The sequence below is a fragment of the Lutra lutra genome, chromosome 11 (genome assembly GCF_902655055.1).
Source record: "Lutra lutra chromosome 11, mLutLut1.2, whole genome shotgun sequence".
Classification (NCBI taxonomy): domain Eukaryota; kingdom Metazoa; phylum Chordata; class Mammalia; order Carnivora; family Mustelidae; genus Lutra; species Lutra lutra.
In genome coordinates, this window is record NC_062288.1 from 19,864,943 (window position 1) to 19,887,458 (window position 22,516).

A 22,516-nucleotide genomic window follows, 5' to 3' on the forward strand; every position below is an offset into this window, starting at 1 on the left:
AGATAGCCAATGGATGCTAAAACCTTGAAAGGTTGAAAGCTGATGGACAGATAAGGCTGACAACACCTGAACCCGCTGATCTTTCTTGTCATCACTGAAAGTTAGACAACCAAGTTTTCTGCGCCTCTCTCATACTATGCAACAGAAAGTACAAGGTCCCACTTTGAAAGTATCATGCTGAAAAGAAAAAAGGAAAATGAGAGAGGGAAAAAACAAATCTGAAGCTAATCGCATCTCTAGGTCAAAGTACCAGTTTATAGAAACACAGGAGTAAGTAGATTAATACATGACGGCAAAAGGAAGCAACAGGCCAAATCCAGAACATTAAAACTTCTACAGACCAAAAGACTCCCATTTTTTTACCAGTATATGGTATGAGGGAAAATAAATTTAAAAGGTTGCTGCAGATAAAAGAGATTCAAAGATATTTCAATCAAATACAATGTGTAGATTTTGTCTGGATGTCAATTTGAATATATCAATTACAAAAAGACAGTTTTGAGACAAGTAAGGGAAATCTGAAGATGAATTTGGTATTTTATATTAAGAAAGTGTTAATTTGGCCATACAAAATAATAGTATTGTGGTTTTTAAAAAATCCTTATCTGTAAGTGGTGTATATTGGAGAAAACAAGTAAAATGACCTAGGAATTTGTTCTAAAATATTTCAATAAAACTGTAAAATAGATGAAACAAGATTCCAAAACTTGGAATACTACTGAAGCTAAGTAATGGGCACCTGCAATTATTACACTGTATTCCCTACTGTTGTATATATTTTTGTACTTCCTTATTAAAAAGTTTTTTTACATTCCCCAACGTTTTCATCTTATATTTACTATCCTTTATTCAATAAGTACCTGTAAGAATGGTATACTATTTCCTTTCCTCCCAAACTCAGGAAGATATCCTGGGGATTTCTATTTCTAAGCCTCTATCTGTGGAATCTCAACCCTTACTTCTTGATTTCAACCCATCTCTCAAAGCTTACTTCACATGCTCAAGGAGTACTTTCCTAACTGCTTCTACTCATCACAATTTTTATAAATCCTATGGACTCCTATAGCACTTATTTACTGTACTATTAACTTATTACCTTTCATATAATATTTCTGTAGGCTATCAACCATCTTATCACATGGATTTATTATTTCTTTCTTCCAAACGCCATCAAAATTAACAAGGCATCTTCTCTTAAAAAAGAACACAGGGGTGCCTGGCTGCCTTAGTCAGAAAAGCATTCAACTCTTGATCTCCAGGATTTTAAGTTCGAGCCCCATGTGGGGTGTAGAGATTACTTTAATTAAAACTTTTTTAAAAAGCACGGAATTGGGACATTTGTGTCTAAGACTGGCCATTCAATGGGTACAGCTGAGTAGTCACATTTTTAAAGCTCAACTTTTTATCTATAATGTGGGGATAAATATCCCCCTTCACGTTCTTCCCAACAATATGGATGAAACTCAAAAGATAGAAAGGATATGAAGATGCATTTTCTCAACTATAATGCATCATGCAGATATGCAACGCTACTTTTTTCTTCAGAAATGTCTCTCAGGTGTAACTAAATATTCAGTCTGAAATTACTTTTCAATTATTTTAAAACCTTGAATCCACAGTAATTCAAACTTCCAACAATGATTCTAAGTACAAGGTCTAGCTACACCTGTTATAAATAATCACTAAATTTGCAAGTTATCAAAAACACTGTTGATATTTAAATCATTTGGTAAATACTTAGCACTAAATATGTGCTAAGTCCTCTTAAAGTTCATTCTTTTTTAAAAGTATACTCCCAAAATTATACTGAAGTAAGTGCCTTGAAATAAAATGATTCCTTGGTAATCCCTCTGTAAAGCAGAATTTTAAAATATTTTTTCTTAAAGTTGAGTCCATAAATACATGATTCTTCACATAGTAAGAGACTAAACTTTACATCAAGAAAGGTAATCTGTGGGTGCCTGGGTGGCTCAGTGGGTTAAGCCCCTGCCTTCGGCTCAGGTCATGATCTCAGAGTCCTGGGATCGAGTCCCGCATCGGGCTCTCTGCTCAGCAGGGAGCCTGCTTCCCTCTCTCTCTCTCTCTCTCTCTCTCTCTCTCTGCCTGCCTCTCCGTCTACTTGTGATCTCTCTCTGTCAAATAAATAAATAAAATCTTTAAGAAAGAAAAAAAAAGTAGTAACTTTAAGGTTTTTGGTTGGAAAGGTTTTTAAAAGGACTATACATAGGTATGTTCAGCCTTAGGCATGTCAATGAAAAATCAACATGATTTTGTGGAATACTTAATACATACACATGAGGTTAACTAGATTAACAAAATCAGACACAATGCATTTGAGTCACTGTTCACCCAATCTAATATCTAACATGTTAAACCAAGAACTGATATGTAAGCTCCTTGGAAAGAGCCATTTTATTCAAAAGCTTTGCAAAGAAATACTTTGCCATCTTTTACTCCTCTACAACTCTAAAGGTGCTCCCTAGTTTTTATGTATTAATGTTAAGTGACTAAGTACCTGTCCATATGATTGGGTCAATCCACTGAACTATCCTGTTTCTTGATTCATAGTTCTCAATCTTCTAAAGATTTTTTTTTATTTTTTTATTTGACAGAGACAGAGAGATCACAAGTAGGCAGAGAGGCAGGCAGAGAGAGCGGAAAGCAGGCTTCCCACTGAGCAGAGAGCCCAATGCGGGGCTCGATCCCAGGACCCTGAGATCATGACCTGAGCTGAAGGGAGAGGCTTAACCCACTGAACCACCCAGGTGCCCCCATAGGTCTCAATCTTATTAACCATCTTTTTAAAAAAAGTTTTTAAAGTAATCTCTAGACTTAAAGTGGGGCTTAAACTCATGCCCCTGAGATCAAGAGTCGCATACTCTACCAACCAAGCCAACCAGGCTCTCCTTATTAACTGTCTTTATAACACAGCCCCTGAGGCCCTGGTGATCATTTAGCTTTCTTCAGATCCATTTATTTCTTCAATAAGATGTGGCAAACAGAAAGGCAGGGTACTCCAGCCATGAGTATAACACACTCTGTAGAAAGTGATGATCTCATCATGATGGCTCCTCATTTTCTAGATTCTTTTGACATAACTATACCAAAGTCAAAAAACCACCATATCTTAGTATTTCTGTCATTGCCCATTGAGAAACCTTCGCTATTTTCTGAAGTATTCTCAAATTTGTATTTTATCACCACTAACAACATATGCTTTCAGTACATAGAAGAATGAATCTGGACACATCATGATACAGTCCCTATCTCAAAGAAGCCATATAGACATTAAAATAAGAGCAACTCCCGTCGTGCAGGAGGACACCGCTGTTTATATCACTTCACCCAGAAAGTTTATTCCTAGACTCTGTTTCCATCTATGATAAATCCCAGTCAGAAAATTTTTTCCAAGTTTTCTTGGTGGATTTACCTTACAGCCAAAGGAGCATACAAACTGTAATTCAATGAATAGTTAGTTCTATGATGGTGTTCACTATGTGATTAAGGTAACTTGTTAGATCCTAGACAGGATAAAGAGATATAAAACATACTCCAATCACTCAAAGAGTTTCTGATCTTGGGAGGAACAGCAGCATTAGCAAAAAGAGACAGGTAGCACTATACAAGGCAAAAATAAATACCATAAAAAAAGTATGGGCAAATGCTTAACAAGAACTCTTTCCTCCTCTGTGTGAGATTTTGCTCTTTTACCTGACTGGGTAATTTGCTATATTGCTTGGCAAATTAAAATGACCCTTGATTGGTAAATAAGTTTTGTCTAGACTGAGAAAACTATAAATATTTGATGAGGATACCACAGATCTGAACTTCCCAAAGATGCAGTGACTCTTCTAACTGGCATGCCCCTTTCAGGGAACTTGGAAACCTCGCCTATGCTTGTTACAAGAAATAATGGCTTCTTAAGGGCATAAGGGTTCTAAATCAGGACTACCATAGCTCCTAATGTGGACCCTGTCTCCTTGTACCTGACAGTCACTTGAGAAGTCGAAGAACATAGTTTCTGGATGGCTGACTGCACTCCTACATGGTCTCATACAGACATGAACAACTGATGCTGACCTCTGATAAACTGGGGCTCCTGTCCAGGATACCACATAGACTAGTGCCAAGTACAGCCTACAATAGTCTTATAAATCTGAATCTTTAGTTGAGCCTAAGACCACCTCCTTAGAGGGGTTGCAAAAGTTCAAGGCCCCCAAATCAAGGGAATTCAAGAGAAGGACATATATTTGAATAAGAGGAAGGATAAGGAATAAACATCATGAAGTTTTATTAAAAATGATAATATTTCTGAAAGACAGACAGACTTTAAACATTCGAAATTTATACCAAGCATGTATCTTCTATTGAAAAAAAAAAAAATTTTAAACCAGTAAGATGGAGAAAGACAATATGCCACACATATGCAAAACGAGAAAAAATTGCATGGGGAGTATTCAAGGAATATAAGGGGTCAGTTAGACTTTAGAATAGTGTTTGCTGGGGCGCCTGGGTGGCTCAGTGGATTAAGCCGCTGCCTTCGGCTCAGGTCATGATCTCATGACCTGAGATCAAGTCCCGCATCGGGATCAAGTCCTGGGATCAAGTCCCCAATCGGGCTCTCTGCTCAGCAGGGTGCCTGCTTCCCTCTCTCTCTCTCTGCCTGCCTCTCCGTCTACATGTGATCTCTCTGTCAAATAAATAAATAAAATCTTTAAAAAAAAATAGAATAGTGTTTGCTTACTTAGCTATTGGTCAAAATTAAGTAACACACAAAACCCTGCAATAGAAGGAGGGGGGGTTTCTTTGTAGATTTGGATTTAGAGAAACATGTTAAACTAGGTCTTTAGGTGATCTGTATACCAACATCATCAAACACAAATAAGCACTTGCACTGAAAACTCATGGCAGTACTCAGCATAAAGTGGTGGTCATCCAAGATCACTCTGAACAGACTTTTCCTAGCTCAAAAGGGAAAAGGCAAAAAAAAAAAAAATTAATTAAAATTTCATAGGGCTCATAAAGTCCCTAGGGACTATATCCATAGACCTCAGTTGGACTAGCAAGCATTAAACAAATATTGAGGGCCTGCTGCTTGCCAGGCACTATGAAAGGTAAGACACTGACTGTCCCTGTATTCAAGGAACTTATAATACAGTTTTAATTCACTCAATAAACATTTTAGCACACATCTGTAAGTAGAAGACACTGAGATGCTCGAAGTTAAGAAATAAAGAAGGGAAAGAAGTGGTCCTTCTCAAGAAACTGATCCATGGGGAAGACAAGTATATCAGTGATTATAGTAGTGTCATCAGAGGTATGCAAGGGGCTCTTCACAATAGTAATCGTATTTACCAAACTGTAAGGAATGAAAAGTTAACAAGCCCAAGAAAGAGAAAGGTGAAGAGATGAAGAAGGTATTCCACACTGAAAGCACACATGCAGTCAGAGATATAAACACCAAGACATGTTTAAGCACGTTTCTCTAAGCATGACTGACAGAACACCAGTATCACAATCACATGTAATGCATGTCATGAATTTTTTATAGCTCTACTTAACCAAGTAAATAAAATTTTCTTAAAGATCAGGCTCAGAAATCTACAACTTAAAAAGCACACTCTTTTTTTAAGATTTTATTTATTTGACAGACAGAGATCACAAGCAGGCAGAGCAGCAGCAGGCAGAGAAAGAGGCGGAGGCAGGCTCCCCGCTGAGCAGAGAGCCTGATGCGGGGCTCGCTCCCAGGACCCTGAGATCATGACCTGAGCTGAAGGCAGAGGCTTAACCCACTAAGCCACCCAGGCACCCCTAATAAGCACCTTCATCCTCATGTTCACTGAAGTTCAGGAAGCACAGATTAGAAAGAGTTGCTTGTATACCTCAACACCAAAACACCCCAAATAATCCAATTTAGGCAGAGGACCTGAATAACATTTTCCCAAAGATATATAGATGGCTAAAAGACACGTGGAAAGATACTCAACATAACTAATCATGAGAGAAATACACATCAAAACCACAATGAGGTATCACCTTATGCTTGTCAGAGTGGCTTAAATAAAAAAAAACAAGAAATGACAAGTGTTGGCAAGGATATGGAGAAAAAGGAACACTCATGTACTGTTGATAGGAACACAACCTGGGGCAGCCACTGCAGAAAATAGTATGGTGGATCCTCAAAAAATAAAAAATAGAACTACCATATGATCTAGCAATTCCACTACTGGATACCCAAAGAAAATCAAAACACTAATTCAAAAAGATATATGCACCCCTATTTTACTTGCAGCATTATTGACAATAGCCAATGTACAGAGCCAACCCAAGTGTCCATCAGCAGATGAAGGGATGAAGAAGGCATGTACATGTACACACACACACACACACACCATACACACACAGAGGAATGTTACTCGGCCATAAAAACAAATGGCATATTGCCATTTATAACAACATAGATGGATATAGAGGGTATAATGCTAAGTAAAGTCAGAAAAAGACAAATACCGTATGATTTCACTCATGTGGAATTTAAGAAACAAAACAAATGAACAAAGAAAAAAGAGAAAAACAAAAAACTCTTAAAACTGTACAAAGAACAAACTGGTGGTTGCCAGAGGGGTGGTGGATGGGTGAAAAAGAAAAAGGAGATTAAGAATACACTATTGTGATGAGCATTGAGTAATGTATAAAATTGCTGAATCATTATATTGTACACCTGGAACTACTAAAACCCTGGATTTTTTAAAGTTTGTTTATTTATGTGTTTGGGAGAAAAACGGGGGTGGGGGAGAGCGCACGCACGTACGCAAGCATGGGCCAGGGGAGGGGCAGAGGGACAAGTAGACTCCCTGCTTAGCAAAGGTTGAGGGGGGCTAGAATTGCTACAATTCAGAGCAGATGGAGTTAAAGTATGTAGAAGAGGCCAAGAGATGAGGGCAGATAAGTTAACCAAGCACAAGTTCAAAAACCACCCTTGGGTATCTAGCTAAGGAATATCTTTATTCTGAAAAACTGTACAGAGCCACTAATGATTTGTTTCTTCACCAAGGAAGGTAACAATGTGATCAGAGTAGCAGCATTTCAAAATAAATCTAAGGGTTCCAAATGCAAGGTTGAGTAATAGGTATGCAATTCTCCCAGATTCAGTAGGTTCAAGAAAAAGCCCTGATCCTGATCAGGGCATGTAAAAAGTCTACCTCTCCAACCCCACTTACAAGTAAGTTACCTTGGCTGTTCTTTGCTTCACTGAAAATTAATACCCTGTCTATAGTTTCAAAGTAATCTTCATGAGCAAATAGTGCCCACAGTCCAAATCAGTAAACTTTTTTATTTAAGAAAGGGATAATAAAATGTGTAACTTGCTATTACAAGCAGTAATTTCTACAAATGAGTTTCTTCAATTAAGTATGGAACCAACCCACCTTGGTGTTTTACCTACAATCAATTTTTTATTACATACACTGGGCACATTAACCACTATAAGATTCATGTGATATTGAGTTACTTTCAATGACAATGTAGAAATAAAAGACTTTCAAATATTTTATTACTAAAAGACAACTCTTAGTAAATCTCTTAATCTGTGAATTACATTATCAACAGAAAGTCCCATTAATTCTCTAGTAGCCTTATGTTTTTAAAACCTTACCAAACTTGGTATCATTTGCCAAATATGCCTTAAATTATCTTTTCATCCACTTAATTTCTAATTATTACATGACATGCCGAACTTCTTTGCATCTACTTTTCCCCTTAATCAACTGTTCTGTATTCTAAAAGAAGGCTTTTATACGGTTGTTTTATTTATAACAGCATCTCTTATTTGGCTGGTTAGCTGCACAAAGATTAAATCAGATTCAAGTGCCCATTTTTGATCTACAGCACATTACTACCAAGATTCCAAAAAGGGATCTTTACAAAGACTCTACAGTTAAGAAGATGAAATTATATTTTAAACTCCTACTTTTAACTGGTCAGGGAAATTTCATCACTTAATCCCTCAACAGTTAAAGAAAATATGATTTCAAGTATCCTAGTCAAAATGCTATCACTTAAAAAAAAAGTACCATCACTTGTTAAAATTCTAATACTGGAGAATCTTATATCATCCCTCTTGCTTTTACATTCTGTCTAATGTAGCCTATCACCATCAGAACAGTCACTCAGGTAATGTATACAGTAAACTTCAATCTCTCTCTAGTTGCTATTTTAATGCCACTAGTTTCCTAATGCCTTTTATTATTTCCCAGCTTCCTGAAATAGGTACTAACTAAAACAGCTACTTTAAAGAACTACAGCACTGAACTCAATCACTGAAATCACACCAATTGTGTAAGGTTTTTTATACACAGGAAATAGTTTGTTCAATTCTATAGCTCCTTACATCTTTTCCTACAACGGAGAGGCTATAAAATATTTCTAGCTTTAGTTCTGTCTCTCCTAAACAACTGAAATAAAATTAGCTAAGATATGAACATTCAACAATCAGTGCTATATAATAGGCTTCAGAGTTAACAAAGAGACCAATATGATTCATGATTCAATACTTACTATATGCCAGGGCTTGTGGTAATAATAAAACAGATGTTTATATACATGAAGCTTGTATTTCAGTAAAAAGATAAGGAAAAAATAATGAAAGAAAACAAGACTTTTTCAGAGAGATTTTTCAGGCACTATTTTAGATAGTGTGCAGAGGAAAGGCCTCACTGAAAAGTTGTATTTGAGCTCAGCGAAGACTATGCTAAGAGGAAAAGAAAAATGTTCAAGGTAGCTGGAACATCAAGTACAAAGGTCCAAAGGCAGGACCAAGTTTAGAATGTTCAAAAGAACAAGGAAAATAATATAAACATGGGAGTTAACAGTAGGTTAAGGGGAGAATATGGAGCAGAGATTAGAAAAGTAGGGCCTACAGTACCAAAAGATAGGATTTTAAGTGAAACAAAAAAATCACTGGAAGGTTTTCAAGTGGGAGAAATTTGTTTAATGCTTCAGAATTACATTATCTTCTACAGAAACAATGAATTGTGGAAAGCAAAAGAGAAACATGGAAATTACTGTAGTGTCCAAACAAGAGATGAAAAGGGCTTAGACTAGGACAATGGTAGAAATGGAGAGAAGTATTCTGATTCAAAGTGTATTTTGGAGGAAGACACAGGATTAATCAACTAATCAATGAATCAGACGTGGTGGGTAAGGGAAAAGGAATAACCCAGAATGCCCTAGGGTTTTGTTTAAGCAACTAGATAGAGGTGGAGTCATTTAACGAAAAAGATGAGCCTGGAGCAGAGTTAGATCTGAGGGAAGAAAACCAAGCAAAAAATGGGAAAGAACTGCCAGCTAAGTGTGGCATCCAGAAAGCCAACGGGTTAAATCGTTCTAGTAGGAGGAAACAGTTTTATATCAAATGCTGATAAAGCTATATAAATTAAGGAAGACTACCAATTATTTTGACAACCTGGGTATTTATAATGGTGTTGTGTAGCCTGAAGCTGAGTGTGAACTCTTTCAAGGAGTTTACTATAAAGAGGAACAGAAAAATGGAATAGGAAATAAAAAGGGGTAGCACTCTTCAGGTATTTATATGAGATGGGAATGATCTAATTAGAAAGAAACTGAAGATGCAGGAAATATGGGATGGCAGGTCAGAGTGAAGTGTAAACATCCTGAAAAAGATGAGGGGGAATGAGATCCAGACAGCAAGTACAAGAACAAAATTTGACATTTTATAAGAAAAGCAAAATTTGAGTATAGACAGACTTCAGATGTGGAGCTGTGTTCCTACATCTGAAACATACTGATATAGTATAAGCTCTTAATAAATATTTATTAATAAACAGGAAGTTCCTGTATTAAAATAGAGTCATGACAAAGAAATCAGAAAGAATGATACTCTTTACTTGAAAGAATACCCAAGATTCACTTTCTCTAAACAAGGAGACAGCAAACTAGGATCCCTAAACCAAAGCCAGCTACAATGCCTGGTTTTGTAAATAAAGTTTTACTAGAACCCAGTTATGCCCATTCCTTTATACATACTGCCTAGCTTTCCAGTGACAATACAACGGAGTTGTTTCAACAGAAACCGTACTGTTCCAAATCTTACATATTTACTCTTTGGCCTTTTAAAGAAACAGTCTGCTGACTCCAGCTCTAAATTTAATTTTAAATTCCAAAATAAGGTGGGAAGTGAAAAAGGATTCACTACCACACACACTACAGAGACACACATCTACTTTATAGTCATGAGACACCTAAGAGATCTAGTAATGCAGGGGGCTCTATGGGTGGAGCTCATGAGACAGAATTAGGCTAAGGATGATTTGAAGTCATGAGCATGTAGGAAATGGTGAAAGCTACGGAAGTGGATGAAACCTCCAGGACAGGGTACACGGTTAGGTTAAGTTAAAGACTCCTAGAAAGCGTAAATATTTAACAAACGGAGAAGAAACCTTTAAAAAAAAAAAAAAGATTAAGGCACAAAAAGAAAACTAGATGAAAGCAGTTGGTGGTTTCTCATAATGTTAAACATAGAATTAACTATGACCTAGCAATTCCACTCCTAAGTATATATCCCCCCACATAACTGAAATCAAAGACTCAAATAGATACTTTATGCCAATATTCATAGCAGCATTATGCACAATAGCCAAAAGAGGGAAACGTCCTAGTTTCCATCAACAGATGATGGGATAAACAAAATGCAGTACATCTATACAATGGAATATTATTCAACCATAAAAAAGAGGGTAATTCTGATAACTGCTACTACACGAACCCTGAAAACATTATGCTAAGTAGCCAGACACAAAAAAGATAAATATTTTATGATTCTATTTATATAAAGTATCTAGAAGAGACAGAGAGAGAGCAAGAGAGAGAGAGTAAAATAGAGGTGCCAAGCACTTGGGCCTGAAGAGGACAAAGAGGTCTGTGTATATAATAAATACAAAGTTTCTGTTGGGGATGATCAAAAAGTTTGGGAACAGATGTGAGACTGACTGCACAGCACTATGAATGTACTTAATGACACTGAATTCTATACTTAAAAATGACTAAAGTAATCAATTTTATATTAGCTTTATTTTTCTGCAATAAAAAGAGCCAAACTACAAAAAGGTAGTTTCACTAAAAACAAAAGTACTAAGAGTCACAGTATCAAATCCTGAGAGAGCAAGCAATAAGTCTGAAAACTATGCATTTGCCTCAATGTGACAGCAGCACAGCCAAAGTCAGAGCCAAATTGTACACAGCAAGGGGAAGATCAGTGCAAGAATTCAAACACATGACCAGGCCTACAACTGAGACAGTGCCCATGGAATTATTAAAGTAAGAGGCACAAATACTGACAGAGGGTCAAGATTTAAACCGAATTAGCCACTCCCAGGACCTACTTGGGGTGATGTTCGGGGCCTGGAGAGAAGGTGAAATACTGCTGCTAAGACTTGGTAAGTAGAGGAGGTAGAACAAAGATGTGGTAGGCTTGGTTTGCATCTGGCCCCAAGAGAGTGTTGGGGCACAGTTTCTTTTCCTGCAAGGAGGTTTGTTCTAGGCCGGGCCTGCTGAGAGTCGATCTGTTCTGGCTCAGTCCAGATTGGTACAGTGAAATAGGCAGTTTTTGGACCCCAGGCAATATGGAAGCTAGGGATGGTGGATCAGTTGCTGAGTCCTACTTGGTATGGGACAGAGCGCAAAGGGACAGGAACTGTTCAGGGAAGAATCTCTGCTGCTCCAAAGTAATGTTCACTGTCCCAGAAAGTATTCTGTAGATCACATGGTCTACCCTCCAGCTTTACCCACAGGAGATGACTGATGCTAGCTTCAAAAACTCTACAGATTCAGGGTGCCTGGGTGGCTCAGTAGGTTAAGCCTCTGCCTTTGGCTCAGGTCATGATCCCAGTGTCCTGGGATCGAGCCCCATATCAGGCTCCTGGCTTGGCGGGAAGCCTGCTTCTCCCTCTCCCACTCCCCCTGCTTGTATTCCCCCTCTCGCTGTGTCTCTCTGTCAAATAAATAAATAAAATCTTTAAAACAAAACAAAACACAATCAATTCAAGCACTAACTCTACCACTAAGTCACTATGTACCCTTGCGACATGTCATATAACCACTCTGGGTCTAGTTTCCACATCTGTAAAATGAACTCTTAATTCCAAGTCACGTGGCTTTGAAACAGCCAAGAAAATACCAAAGCCTGGATCTCTGAATGTGCTCTAGAACTTTTCCCATTAAACAGCACTGTCCCCAGTATGCCTGTGAAATAGGCATACTGTTTATGTGCTGTTTATGCCTGTGGATTAGTGACTTAATGAGGTAAACAGCTTTACCTCATTTTTGTAATACAAAATGGTAGTTTGTGTCACTTTATAGAGTTACACAAAGCCTGAGTTCTGGTAATCCTGAATCTATGCCATTTTAATTTTCATTACATCAAACTCCACAAATACGGAGAATATTTTTGGTCATTAAAATTAAAATTATTCCTTTATGTAGTATTTCCATTTGTAAAAATGAAAACAGGCTATTTCCAAACGTGCTAACTGAAGTTCTAAATTACTGTCAAAAACTTAGAAGGCAGAACTACTATTATTTTGTTTGCAGTAATCTACCTGATGATGCTGCCCCATTTTTCTGGAACCACTTTGTAAATTAAAAATCTTATTTAGACCAAAATATTCTAATTCTTCAAAAAGGCATCATAAATAACCATCCAATGCACATTATGCATTCTTGGTGCAGGCATTTAACTAAATTAGGTAAAGTGAATTTAAGATCTAAAAAGAGAAAAGGACCGATCACTAAATGAGGCAATAGAGAAAAAGAACAGGTTAGAATGACTGAATAGGGGTGCCTGGAAGGCTCAGTCAGTTAAGCATCTGCTTTTGGCTCAGGTCATGATCTCGGGATCCTGGGATCAAGCCCCACATTGGGTATCCCACTCAAGGGGAAGTCTGCTTCTCTTTCTCCCTCCATCGCCACCCCCCCACTCATGCATATACACGCTCTCTCTCAAATAAACAAAATCTTTTTTTTTTTAATTTATTTATTTAACAGACAGAGATCACAAGTAGGCAGAGAGACAGGCAGAGAGAGAGGGGGAAGCAGGCTCCCTGCCCAGCAGAGAGCCCGATACGGGGCTCGATCTCAGGACCCTGGGATCATGACCCGAGCCAAAGGCAGAGGCTCAACCCACTAAGCCACCCAGGCGCCCCTAAAATCTTTTTTAAAAAGTGACTGAGGGGCACCTGGGTGACTCAGTCAGTTAAACATCCACCTTCAGCTCATCATGATCCCAAGACGCTGGGATCTAGTCCCATATCAGGCTCCCTGCTCATCCCTGCTCAGTGGGGAGTCTGCCTCTCTCTCTCCCCCTCCCTCTGCTCCTTCCCTCACCCCCGTGTTTTCTCTCTCTCTCAAATAAAAAAAAAAGGTAGTAAAACAAAACAAAAAAAACCAGTGACTGAAAGGCACCTGGGTGGCTCAGTCAGTTAAGCATCTGCCTTCGGCTCAGGTCATGATCCCAGAGTTCTGGGATCCAGCCCTACATCGGGCTCCTTGATCAGCAGGGATCCTGCTTCTCCCTTTCTCTCTGCCATTCCCCTCCTACTTCGGACTCTGTCAAATAAATAAATAAAATCTCAAACAAAAAAAGGGGGTGTTTGAATAAATAAGATGTGATTCCTCAAAAATTGGGAGTTTTATGATTTTCTTTTTTCTCAACAAAAATTTAATTTCTTCCTTATATAAACCTTCAAAATATAGTTTGATTTTAATAGTTTATATATCAGTGTTTTAGGTAAAATCTCTAATTTTCTTTTTAACGTTAAGACATACCTGGGTGTCAGTAATGGCATATGGATAGAATGACTCCCTAACCACTACAGTAACAGGTAAAAAAGATCTCTGTGAGTTCTCAATATGCTCCTTCAGATTTGTAATCAAAGCTTGTCCATTTCTTTTATCCTTGCGATAACCTATTATTTTTTAAAGATATCACATGAAAATCATACACATTATAATAGCACACCAAGAAACATTTTAAAAAAGAGAGGTCTGGTTTGACAACTGCCCTCAGTTTATTTCATGTGGCATCTTACTTCATTTAACTCATCTGTTAGTAAAACCTAGCTCTCCTGACCAAGTGGTCAAGCAACCCTGGGTTCGAACCTAACTTTACTTTTTATTAATTATGTGGCCTTACTGAAGTCTGTTCATCACCTTTAGCTGCCTTTTTAAAATTTTTTTTTTTTTCAAAATGGGAATACTTGGCTTTTTGCCGGGATACATGTGTTACAGACAGCTGCATTAATGTGCTGAGCTTTGTGTTAATTATCACAAGTGAAAAAAATTAGAAGAAAAATTGTGTATGATTAAGTATGATTCAGCATCATTCTAAGAACAGTTCTAAACAATGCAAGTATAGTGCTATAAAACAGGCTTTTAAATGTTAGAACAAAACCACATTTAAGTGAAAGCACTTCCAAATTAGGATAAGCAAATCAACACTTACTTTAAGAGCAACAGAAAGTATTAGTTTCCTGATAGTGGATTATGTGTAAAGAAATAAGAGGTGAAAATGCTGAGCATCAGTGAAAATGAACCAGTAAAATGCTACTAAAAACATTTCATTAGACACAAAATACTTTAGCATCTTCAATTACACAAATTCAGACTAAAAGCACCCAAACATTTCAACAAGTAATGAACTCTGTCAGCAGGTGGCTCTAGTGACATTGAAATAACTTAGTACCACATGCTATAACAAATACAGGTAAAAATGTATGGAACCTCATAAATTTCAAGTCAAAAGGAGTCACATTAATACCTCAATCCAAGCCCTCTTTTTCAAAGTAAGATAACCAGAGTCTACAATAATTCGGTGTCATGTAGTAGGACAGTGGCCGAACAAAACTGAAAATCTAGATATTTCCTTTTCCTACTGTTAGTTATGAACTGAGTATTTACTATGTTGCCAGGTATAGGAAAAGGAGCCCTCCTCCAAAATAATTCATCTCTAACCTACATGTCACATTTAGTAATCTGTCTACCTCATCTGAAAGTACCCATAATTATATAAGAGCTCATTTTAATGATTTCTAATGGTACCAAAATAGTAATATTAAAAGGAATATAATGTTGGCAATCTTATTCCCAGTTGCTGACGAGAAAAGTAGTTTGGCTTTTCTTTTTTAAAAAGGCTAGGAAAGAAGAAATTTAACATCCCCATTCACACATCTTCCCACTTTCCAGCCCCAGGACTTCCCATCTTTTTGTTTGATTATTTAACCAATTTAGGAATTCAGATAGTTGGAATACCAGAGGTAGAAGAGGTAAAAAGAAATAGAGGAGGTAAGCTCTCTCCATTAGGATAAAAAACACACAATTCTAATAAACAGCTGAATTCTGGCTCATCTTTCCTGTCTAATGATAATGGAGTCTAGGTTTTCTTTTACTTCCCTTATCCTTGAGCAACGACCTGAGAATACCTGTGTTATTATATGCAGTTATTTATTACCCTGAATTTACTACTGCTAGAAATGAAGCTACTATATATATGAACCACATGTCAAAACAATTATGGCATAAATATTCTTTGTAATATTAGTAAAGGAGCTATATTACAGAAAAGGCCTAAAATGAACACAGTGAGTTCTGCCTCTGCCACTTTTCTGCTCTGTGACTTCAGTTTCCTCATCTATAAATTAAGAATGACAATATCTACCTCATAGCTCTATCTTTATCTTTCTCATTCAGAAAGAGAGATTCATAGATCTCACTTTTACAACTTTCGTTAACTAGCCTACAGCCTAGGCTTCACTATGTCCTTCTTTCCTGATGTTCCACTTTGTTGTCTAATCTAGAGTTTCTTTATCCAATACAGTAGCCACTAGACATATAGTGAACACTTGAAATGTGGCTAGTTTGAATTAAGAGGTGCTGAAGGTATAAAATACATACCAGATCTTAAATATTTTTAGTATGGAGAAAAAGACATGAAATTTCTCATTCACATTTTTATACTGATTTTATGTTAAAATGATAATACTCTGGACAGACTCTGTTAAATACATAACTAATTTCAACTTTTTATAAACCTTTTTATAATATGGGACACTAGGGAAAAAAATTTTTTTTAGAAAATCTGAAAGTATACATGACTCTATGTACTTCTTATTGCACAGCTCTGATCTAGATTTCTGACTTCCAAATGCTTATACTTTCCTTAAGAGTAAGGGTAAAATTCAGGGGCGCCTGGGTGGTTCAGTGGGTTAAAGCCTCTGCCTTTGGCTCACCGCAGGGTCCTGGGATGGAGCCCCCGCATTGCATCGCATTGCATCGGGCTCTATGCTCAGCAGGGAGCCTGCTTTCCCCTCCCTCTCTCTGCCTGCCTCTCTGCCTACTTGTGATCTCTGTCTGTCAAATAAATAAACAAACAAAAAAAAATTAAAAAAAAAAGAGTAAGGGTAAAATTTATACTTTACCTTCGTAACCTGAGCCTTTTGTAAAACACTTTCCACACAGCTGATGCTTTAAGTGATGATCCAAAATGTGCTTTCTTTTGGATTACTAGTCTTACCCTATGAAATTATGTTAGAAGAAATCCACTTCTAGTATTAAGCCTTAATCAAAAAAACTTTACAGACGGCACTTCCTGATAATAAAGGCAGTCTCCTGTTTATTCCAATTATGGTCATTTTGCTAATCAAGTTTTTAAAAACTGCATTTACACTTAGCTCAATTTTCCCTTTAAATATATTATCATCTTTCCACATTTTTTATTGTACCCGGGATCATGCGAGACACTAGTGAGGAAATCAGTGAGTCATCATATTAACCTGTATGTTGTGATGGGTACTTTTCAAATCTAAGAACACAATGCAGGTAAAAACTTGCTGCTAAGATCTAAAGAGTTAACAAGCAATTTTTAAGGTATCTTAAGAGTCTCCCCTGTAGCATTTGGCTCCAAATCCAATTCTATTCATCAAGATCTAGGTACTGGTTTTTATCAATGCTATGTATAGTAAAAACTAATTTTTAAATAAAACATCTTCAATTACATTTGACTGTGGAATGTTTATAACTCCTTTAAAAAAATACTTAGGCTAGGGGTGGCTGGAGGGCTCAGTCGTTAAGCATCTGTCTTTGGCTCAGGTCATGATCCCAGGAGCCCTGCATCGATACTTCCCATGTCGGGTTCCCTGTTCTGCGGGAAGCCGGCTTCTCCCTCTCTCACTCCCCCTGCTTGTGTTCCTTCTCTCACTGCCTCTCTCGCTGTCAAATAAAATAAAATCTTTTTAAAAATAAATAAATAAAATTTAAAAATACTTAGGCTAATGAAACAAAAATTTTTAAATTTTATTCTTATTATTAAAGCAGATATACCTGAACAATAGTCTATCAATCTTCACTGGTCAGTTACTCATAAAATATTTTAGTATATGTGCTGCCGAAGCGAGCACACTCATAAAATATTTTAAAGTTACTCTTTTTTTTAGTGCAAACATTTAGGTAGAGAGCCAATCTTGGCAAGTAATAGGGAACAGAAAGAAGTAAAATACAAGATCCCTAACTTTGAAAGAAAGGCAAAAAAAACCTAAGGTTTTTCAAAACTTAGTGATGAGAAGAGCAAAAAAAAAAAAAAAAAAAAAGTAAAAAAGAAGAAGCTGGACTTGGTAAGACTAATGAGTTTTATTTTAGAGACACAATAATTCAACAGCAAATGTTACCAAGTATGGAAATAATGGACTAGGGCTTAGCAAACCCATTCTTCAGAGATCCTAAACTAGACATTCAAACTTCAAATTTCCTGTCTATAAAATGCTACAGATAAACTAGATAAATAAGTAATCCAATAAATTCTCTTTTATAGCCTTAGAAGCTAGTATAAATATGGTCTAGTATATAACACACTCAATAAACAATCACTGAGTATCTCCTAAATTTTAAAATAGTTTATTAGTGGTAGACTGTATTTTAGCAGCACAATCTTTTTTCTTTATTTTTATTTATTTAATTTTTCAGTGTTCCAGAATTCATTGTTTATGCACCACACCCAGTGCTCCATGCAGTACGTGCCCTCCACAACACCCACCACTAGGCTCACCCAACCTTCCACCCCACTCCCCTCCAAAACCTTCAGTTAGTTCCTCAGAGTCCATAGTCTCTCATGGTTCGTACAATCTTCTTTTTTAAAAATACTTATGTATAATTATTATTATCTAGCCACATGTATACAATAAAATGTAATTCTCTTAAAAACATTTTAGTTTGAAATAATTATGCAGCTTCACAGAAGGTAAAGAAATAGAGAGGGAAGTTCCATGCACCATTCCCCCCGCATCCTCCATCTTACACAACTTTTCTGTATTTGAAATAAAAAGAAAGCACTGCATTAATTACATCAAAATTTCTTATAAAAACAACTCTAAAAGCTTCATTTCTGTGGGAAGCAAGGAAAATATTATTTAAGGCTCTTTTTAAGCTTCCAGGTTTTATATTTAAAAAGGGAATTTAAAAGCTTGAAAATTAAACCACAAAAATTCTGATGGTTGTCCCATAGTAAACATTGGCACTAGCTATACTTTCTGTGCCCACTAAGTAGGGGAAGCTATGCCCAAGCAATATACACCTGTATGGGGGCGCCTGGGTGGCTCAGTGGGTTGAGCCGCTGCCTTCGGCTCAGGTCATGATCTCAGGGTCCTGGGATCGAGTCCCACATCGGGCTCTCGGCTCAGCAGGGAGCCTGCTTCCCTCTCCCTCTCTCTCTGCCTGCCTCTCTGCCTACTTGTGATCTCTGTCAAATAAATAAATAAATAAATAAAACCTTTAAAAAAAAATATACACCTGTATGTGGAATAGAAAAAAAAATAATTTCCTAAAATAGAAAGACAGTCATTCTGTAATTACTTACAAATTGATCATTTTCCCATAATCAAAATGGCCATATTTGTACCCAAAAAGTTTTGGCGCCATAATATAAATCATACTTCTTAAGTATTCTAATAAATATATTCAATTAAAAAAACAGGAAGCTGTTCCCTACACTGTCCTCTTTCACTGTATTATTCATTCCCTTTTAACTGTATAATGCCTTCCACTCTGTGAATTATTTTCAAGAGCAAATACTAGACATGCCAACAAAACACAGATGCATCTCATACTGTATACTAGACAAATTCCTACCCTGTATATAAATTTCAGAAATTACACCTTATAGTAATTGCTTAAAAGACTATTGTTTTAAAGAAAAGAACTTAAGAGGTGATTCTATTTAGGAAGCAAAGAATCTTTACCAATAAGTGCCTTTAAGTATTATCAGATATGGATTTGCATCTACCAGATACTTCATATTAAGAAAAAACAGTACTTTAGACTCAGAACCCTTTGTTTCCCAAGCACTGCTTCCAGGATCTTTCCTTCCAACAGTATCCCTATCTGGGCAGAATAATGGCAAAGCAACTGTCACAGAGTGCCCCATTAGGAATCTATTATTTTATGACAAAAATAATTTATACATAGTGCAAAAAACATAATGGCTTTTAAAAACTATATTACAACAATCATACAGTTACACAGACTGTATAATATATTACTGAAACAATAGAGAGCATCTCTAGGGTTTTCCCAATGGCATAAACAGAAGTGGTGAAACACTTCAGACCACATGAAACAACAGCAAAAGGAGAATAAATAGCATTTTTATCCTCTTATGTATCAGTTTTAGAGACCCTAAAATAAATAAATTTCCTTTTTCAAACTTAAATTCTATTAAGATCAGCTTTCTGATCAGAGTCCCATTAGACACAATATATCTATTCACTAAGACAGAGAACAAACATATGCATCTTTCTATGCGTCAAACACTGCTACTTGAATCCCTTGTAATTTCCAAAAACAATCAATTAATCCTCACAGCCAATATAACCTACTATTAAAGTGGCTGGTCATTCAAAAACAAAATATAATGAAATCTATATGCACAACTGCCTAGACCAAATAGTCTGGAGTCAGGGTAAGAACCTTTCACTAAATCCATCAGAAATGGCTCTCATAAAAGCAAAGGTTATCAAAATAATCATACAGCAGAAAATAATCCCTTTCTCTTATTTAAAAATGGTTTGAAGTTTTTTCAACTCAACTTAAAAAAAAAAGCAAATTCCACATTTAAACGGATCCTACAATATTTTCAAATATTCAGATTTTTTTTCAAATATTCAAATTTAAAACCAAATTACTTTTCCAATATAAACATGACAAATCTTACAATATAAAAAAACAACAGTAATCTTGAACCCACGACCCTGAGATCGAGACCTGAGCTGAGATCGAGTTGGATGCCAAAATGAAGTGAGCCACCCAGGCACCCATTAGATCTTGATTCTTGAGGTTGACAGTTAGCAGACAGAAAAGACAAAAGGAATTAGAAAAGATACAGCATTTGGCTGAAGAATTGTTTTAAAAAGTAACTTAGTTAAAGGAATTTTAACCTTCTGATATTTTGTTTTTAATAAGAATCTAAAATGAGAAAAAATATAAATGCAAATCAACCATGGCTTGGTTGTGCTAAAATAACTGTATAAAATATTTTGCCTTTCCTATCCAAAATACTTTTAATTTAAATACTTACTCTGAGCCTGCAGCCATTTCCAAGTATGATGTTTCTGCTGTATCAACCCCCAAAGGGATCACTATGCTCATGACGTTCGCCTCTGGTAAATTCGATTACTATGGAGTCCTATGCATTGGTATCCAAAACACTGGGGCATGCCAGCCACAGTGCTCATTGCAAACATCTAAGTGCATCCACAAACCCTGTTTAAAAAAAGAAGGGGAACAAAAAGTTAAAGATCACCTTCATATTCCTAACACAGTCATACTATTAAAACAGTAAGTAAAAAACATGAAGAAAGCATTCTTCATTAAAATATCCATATATACTGGAATGTGCTCAGGGAGACTGAAGGAAGTTTCTAAATCAAAATCTCCCTTTGGGAATGAATTTAAAATACCAAAAGAAAGATTAACTAAGGTGTACTGCTTAGTGAAGAACCAACAAATATTACTCATTTTGAAAGATAAAATGGAATTTCTTACAGCACTAGTATCTAAAACAAGTCTTCCGGTTCAGAAAGTGATCTAAACTAACAAATACTGAGAACTTACTATGGACTGAGCATCATATTATGCTTTTAGATGGATCATCTATTTAATCCTTACAGCTGGAGATAGGGATCTTTTACCATTGAGGATCACAAAACCAAGAAAGATTAAAAAACTTAAACAAGGCTGCTCAGTTGAAGAAATAAACCCAGGATTTGAACCAATTCCTCTCTATTGTTTATATATGTATAAAAGCAAAGCTATTTTATTTGTAATAAAACCCACTGCTTTAAAGTGGTTATCATTTTCTATACTACGTAAATATAGGTCTACTGAGGGAGTTCTCCATTTCTTCAGTTAGTATCAACTCCCTAGAACTAATGTTCCCTAATACAGGCTATTTCTTAACTAATATACTTCATTGTTTTTAAACACATTTACCAAGTAACAAAATATATTCAGCTTTAACATCAATGCTTCTAATCTAATTCACTGTATAACATTTGTACATGGTACTCTCCGTGAAGTATCTACTCAAAATCTTTCAAATAATAAAATAGTACAAGTCAGGAACAAAACAGAAAGACAATCCTATAAACAGGAAAAGAGCAACAGTCAACATCATTTTTTGCCATGTTATACCTGAAATACTGAAGAGCAAGCTTTCTTCAAACAGCAATTCTTGTATTTATTTTTAATTTTTTTAATTTTTACAAGTAACCTCGAGAATACCTAATTCAGGTTAATTCCTATTTCTCAAATAATGCAGACTGTGAGCTCATACCTTATTGGAGTAAATACCAAAACAGGGAATAAAGTGGTAACAGTAGTTTGAATTCTCCAAGAAAACTAGCCTCTATTTTTAAACCATGTATAACTGGGGGAGACCTACTAGATTATAAGATATTATAATAAAAGTACACAATAACAGGCTTTTGCACCTAAAAGTTAAAAACAGAAGCACTGGACGTATCTCTAACGCTCACTAGATGTGTGAGCCAGGCAAGTTATTTAACCTAAGCCTCAGGTTCCTTGTTCATAAAATGGGAATTTATCCTCATAGGGTTTCTGAGAAGAAAATTAAATAATGAATGCAAAGCATTTTTGTACACAGCACTTCAATTTTTTTGGCAATCAACATGTGGCAGTCACGTAAGAAGAGTTGCTCTTCTTTCATGGAAAAGCTCTCTAGACTTCATTTAAAGTGAATCTTCTAATAGCTTTTGAAACTAAAGTAATTACAGTTTTCAACTTGCCATGTTTTTATAGTTTGCTCCATCAAATTAAAATCATTCTCTAAAAATAATTAAAGCAGAATGAGAAAAAGGAAAAATGAAAAGCTGTCCCACCTTCTTTTCTACACCTGACCATATCAGAGTTACTTCATGAAAGCCACATAAAGCTATAAAAA

The 22,516-nt window shown here is 36.3% G+C and overlaps 1 protein-coding gene across 4 annotated transcripts in view; it reads right to left on the bottom strand.

Moving 5' to 3' along the window:
• Nucleotides 1-22,516, bottom strand: part of KMT2E (lysine methyltransferase 2E (inactive)) — a 98,616-nt gene that overhangs the window by 52,587 nt on the left and 23,513 nt on the right. For all 4 annotated transcript variants that reach the window (XM_047695774.1, XM_047695776.1, XM_047695773.1 and 1 more), the window contains one exon: nt 20,633-20,817. In XM_047695774.1, coding sequence (XP_047551730.1) covers nt 20,633-20,703 — 71 coding nt within the window. In that variant the 5' untranslated portion in view covers nt 20,704-20,817. The remainder of the gene's footprint in view (nt 1-20,632; nt 20,818-22,516) is intronic.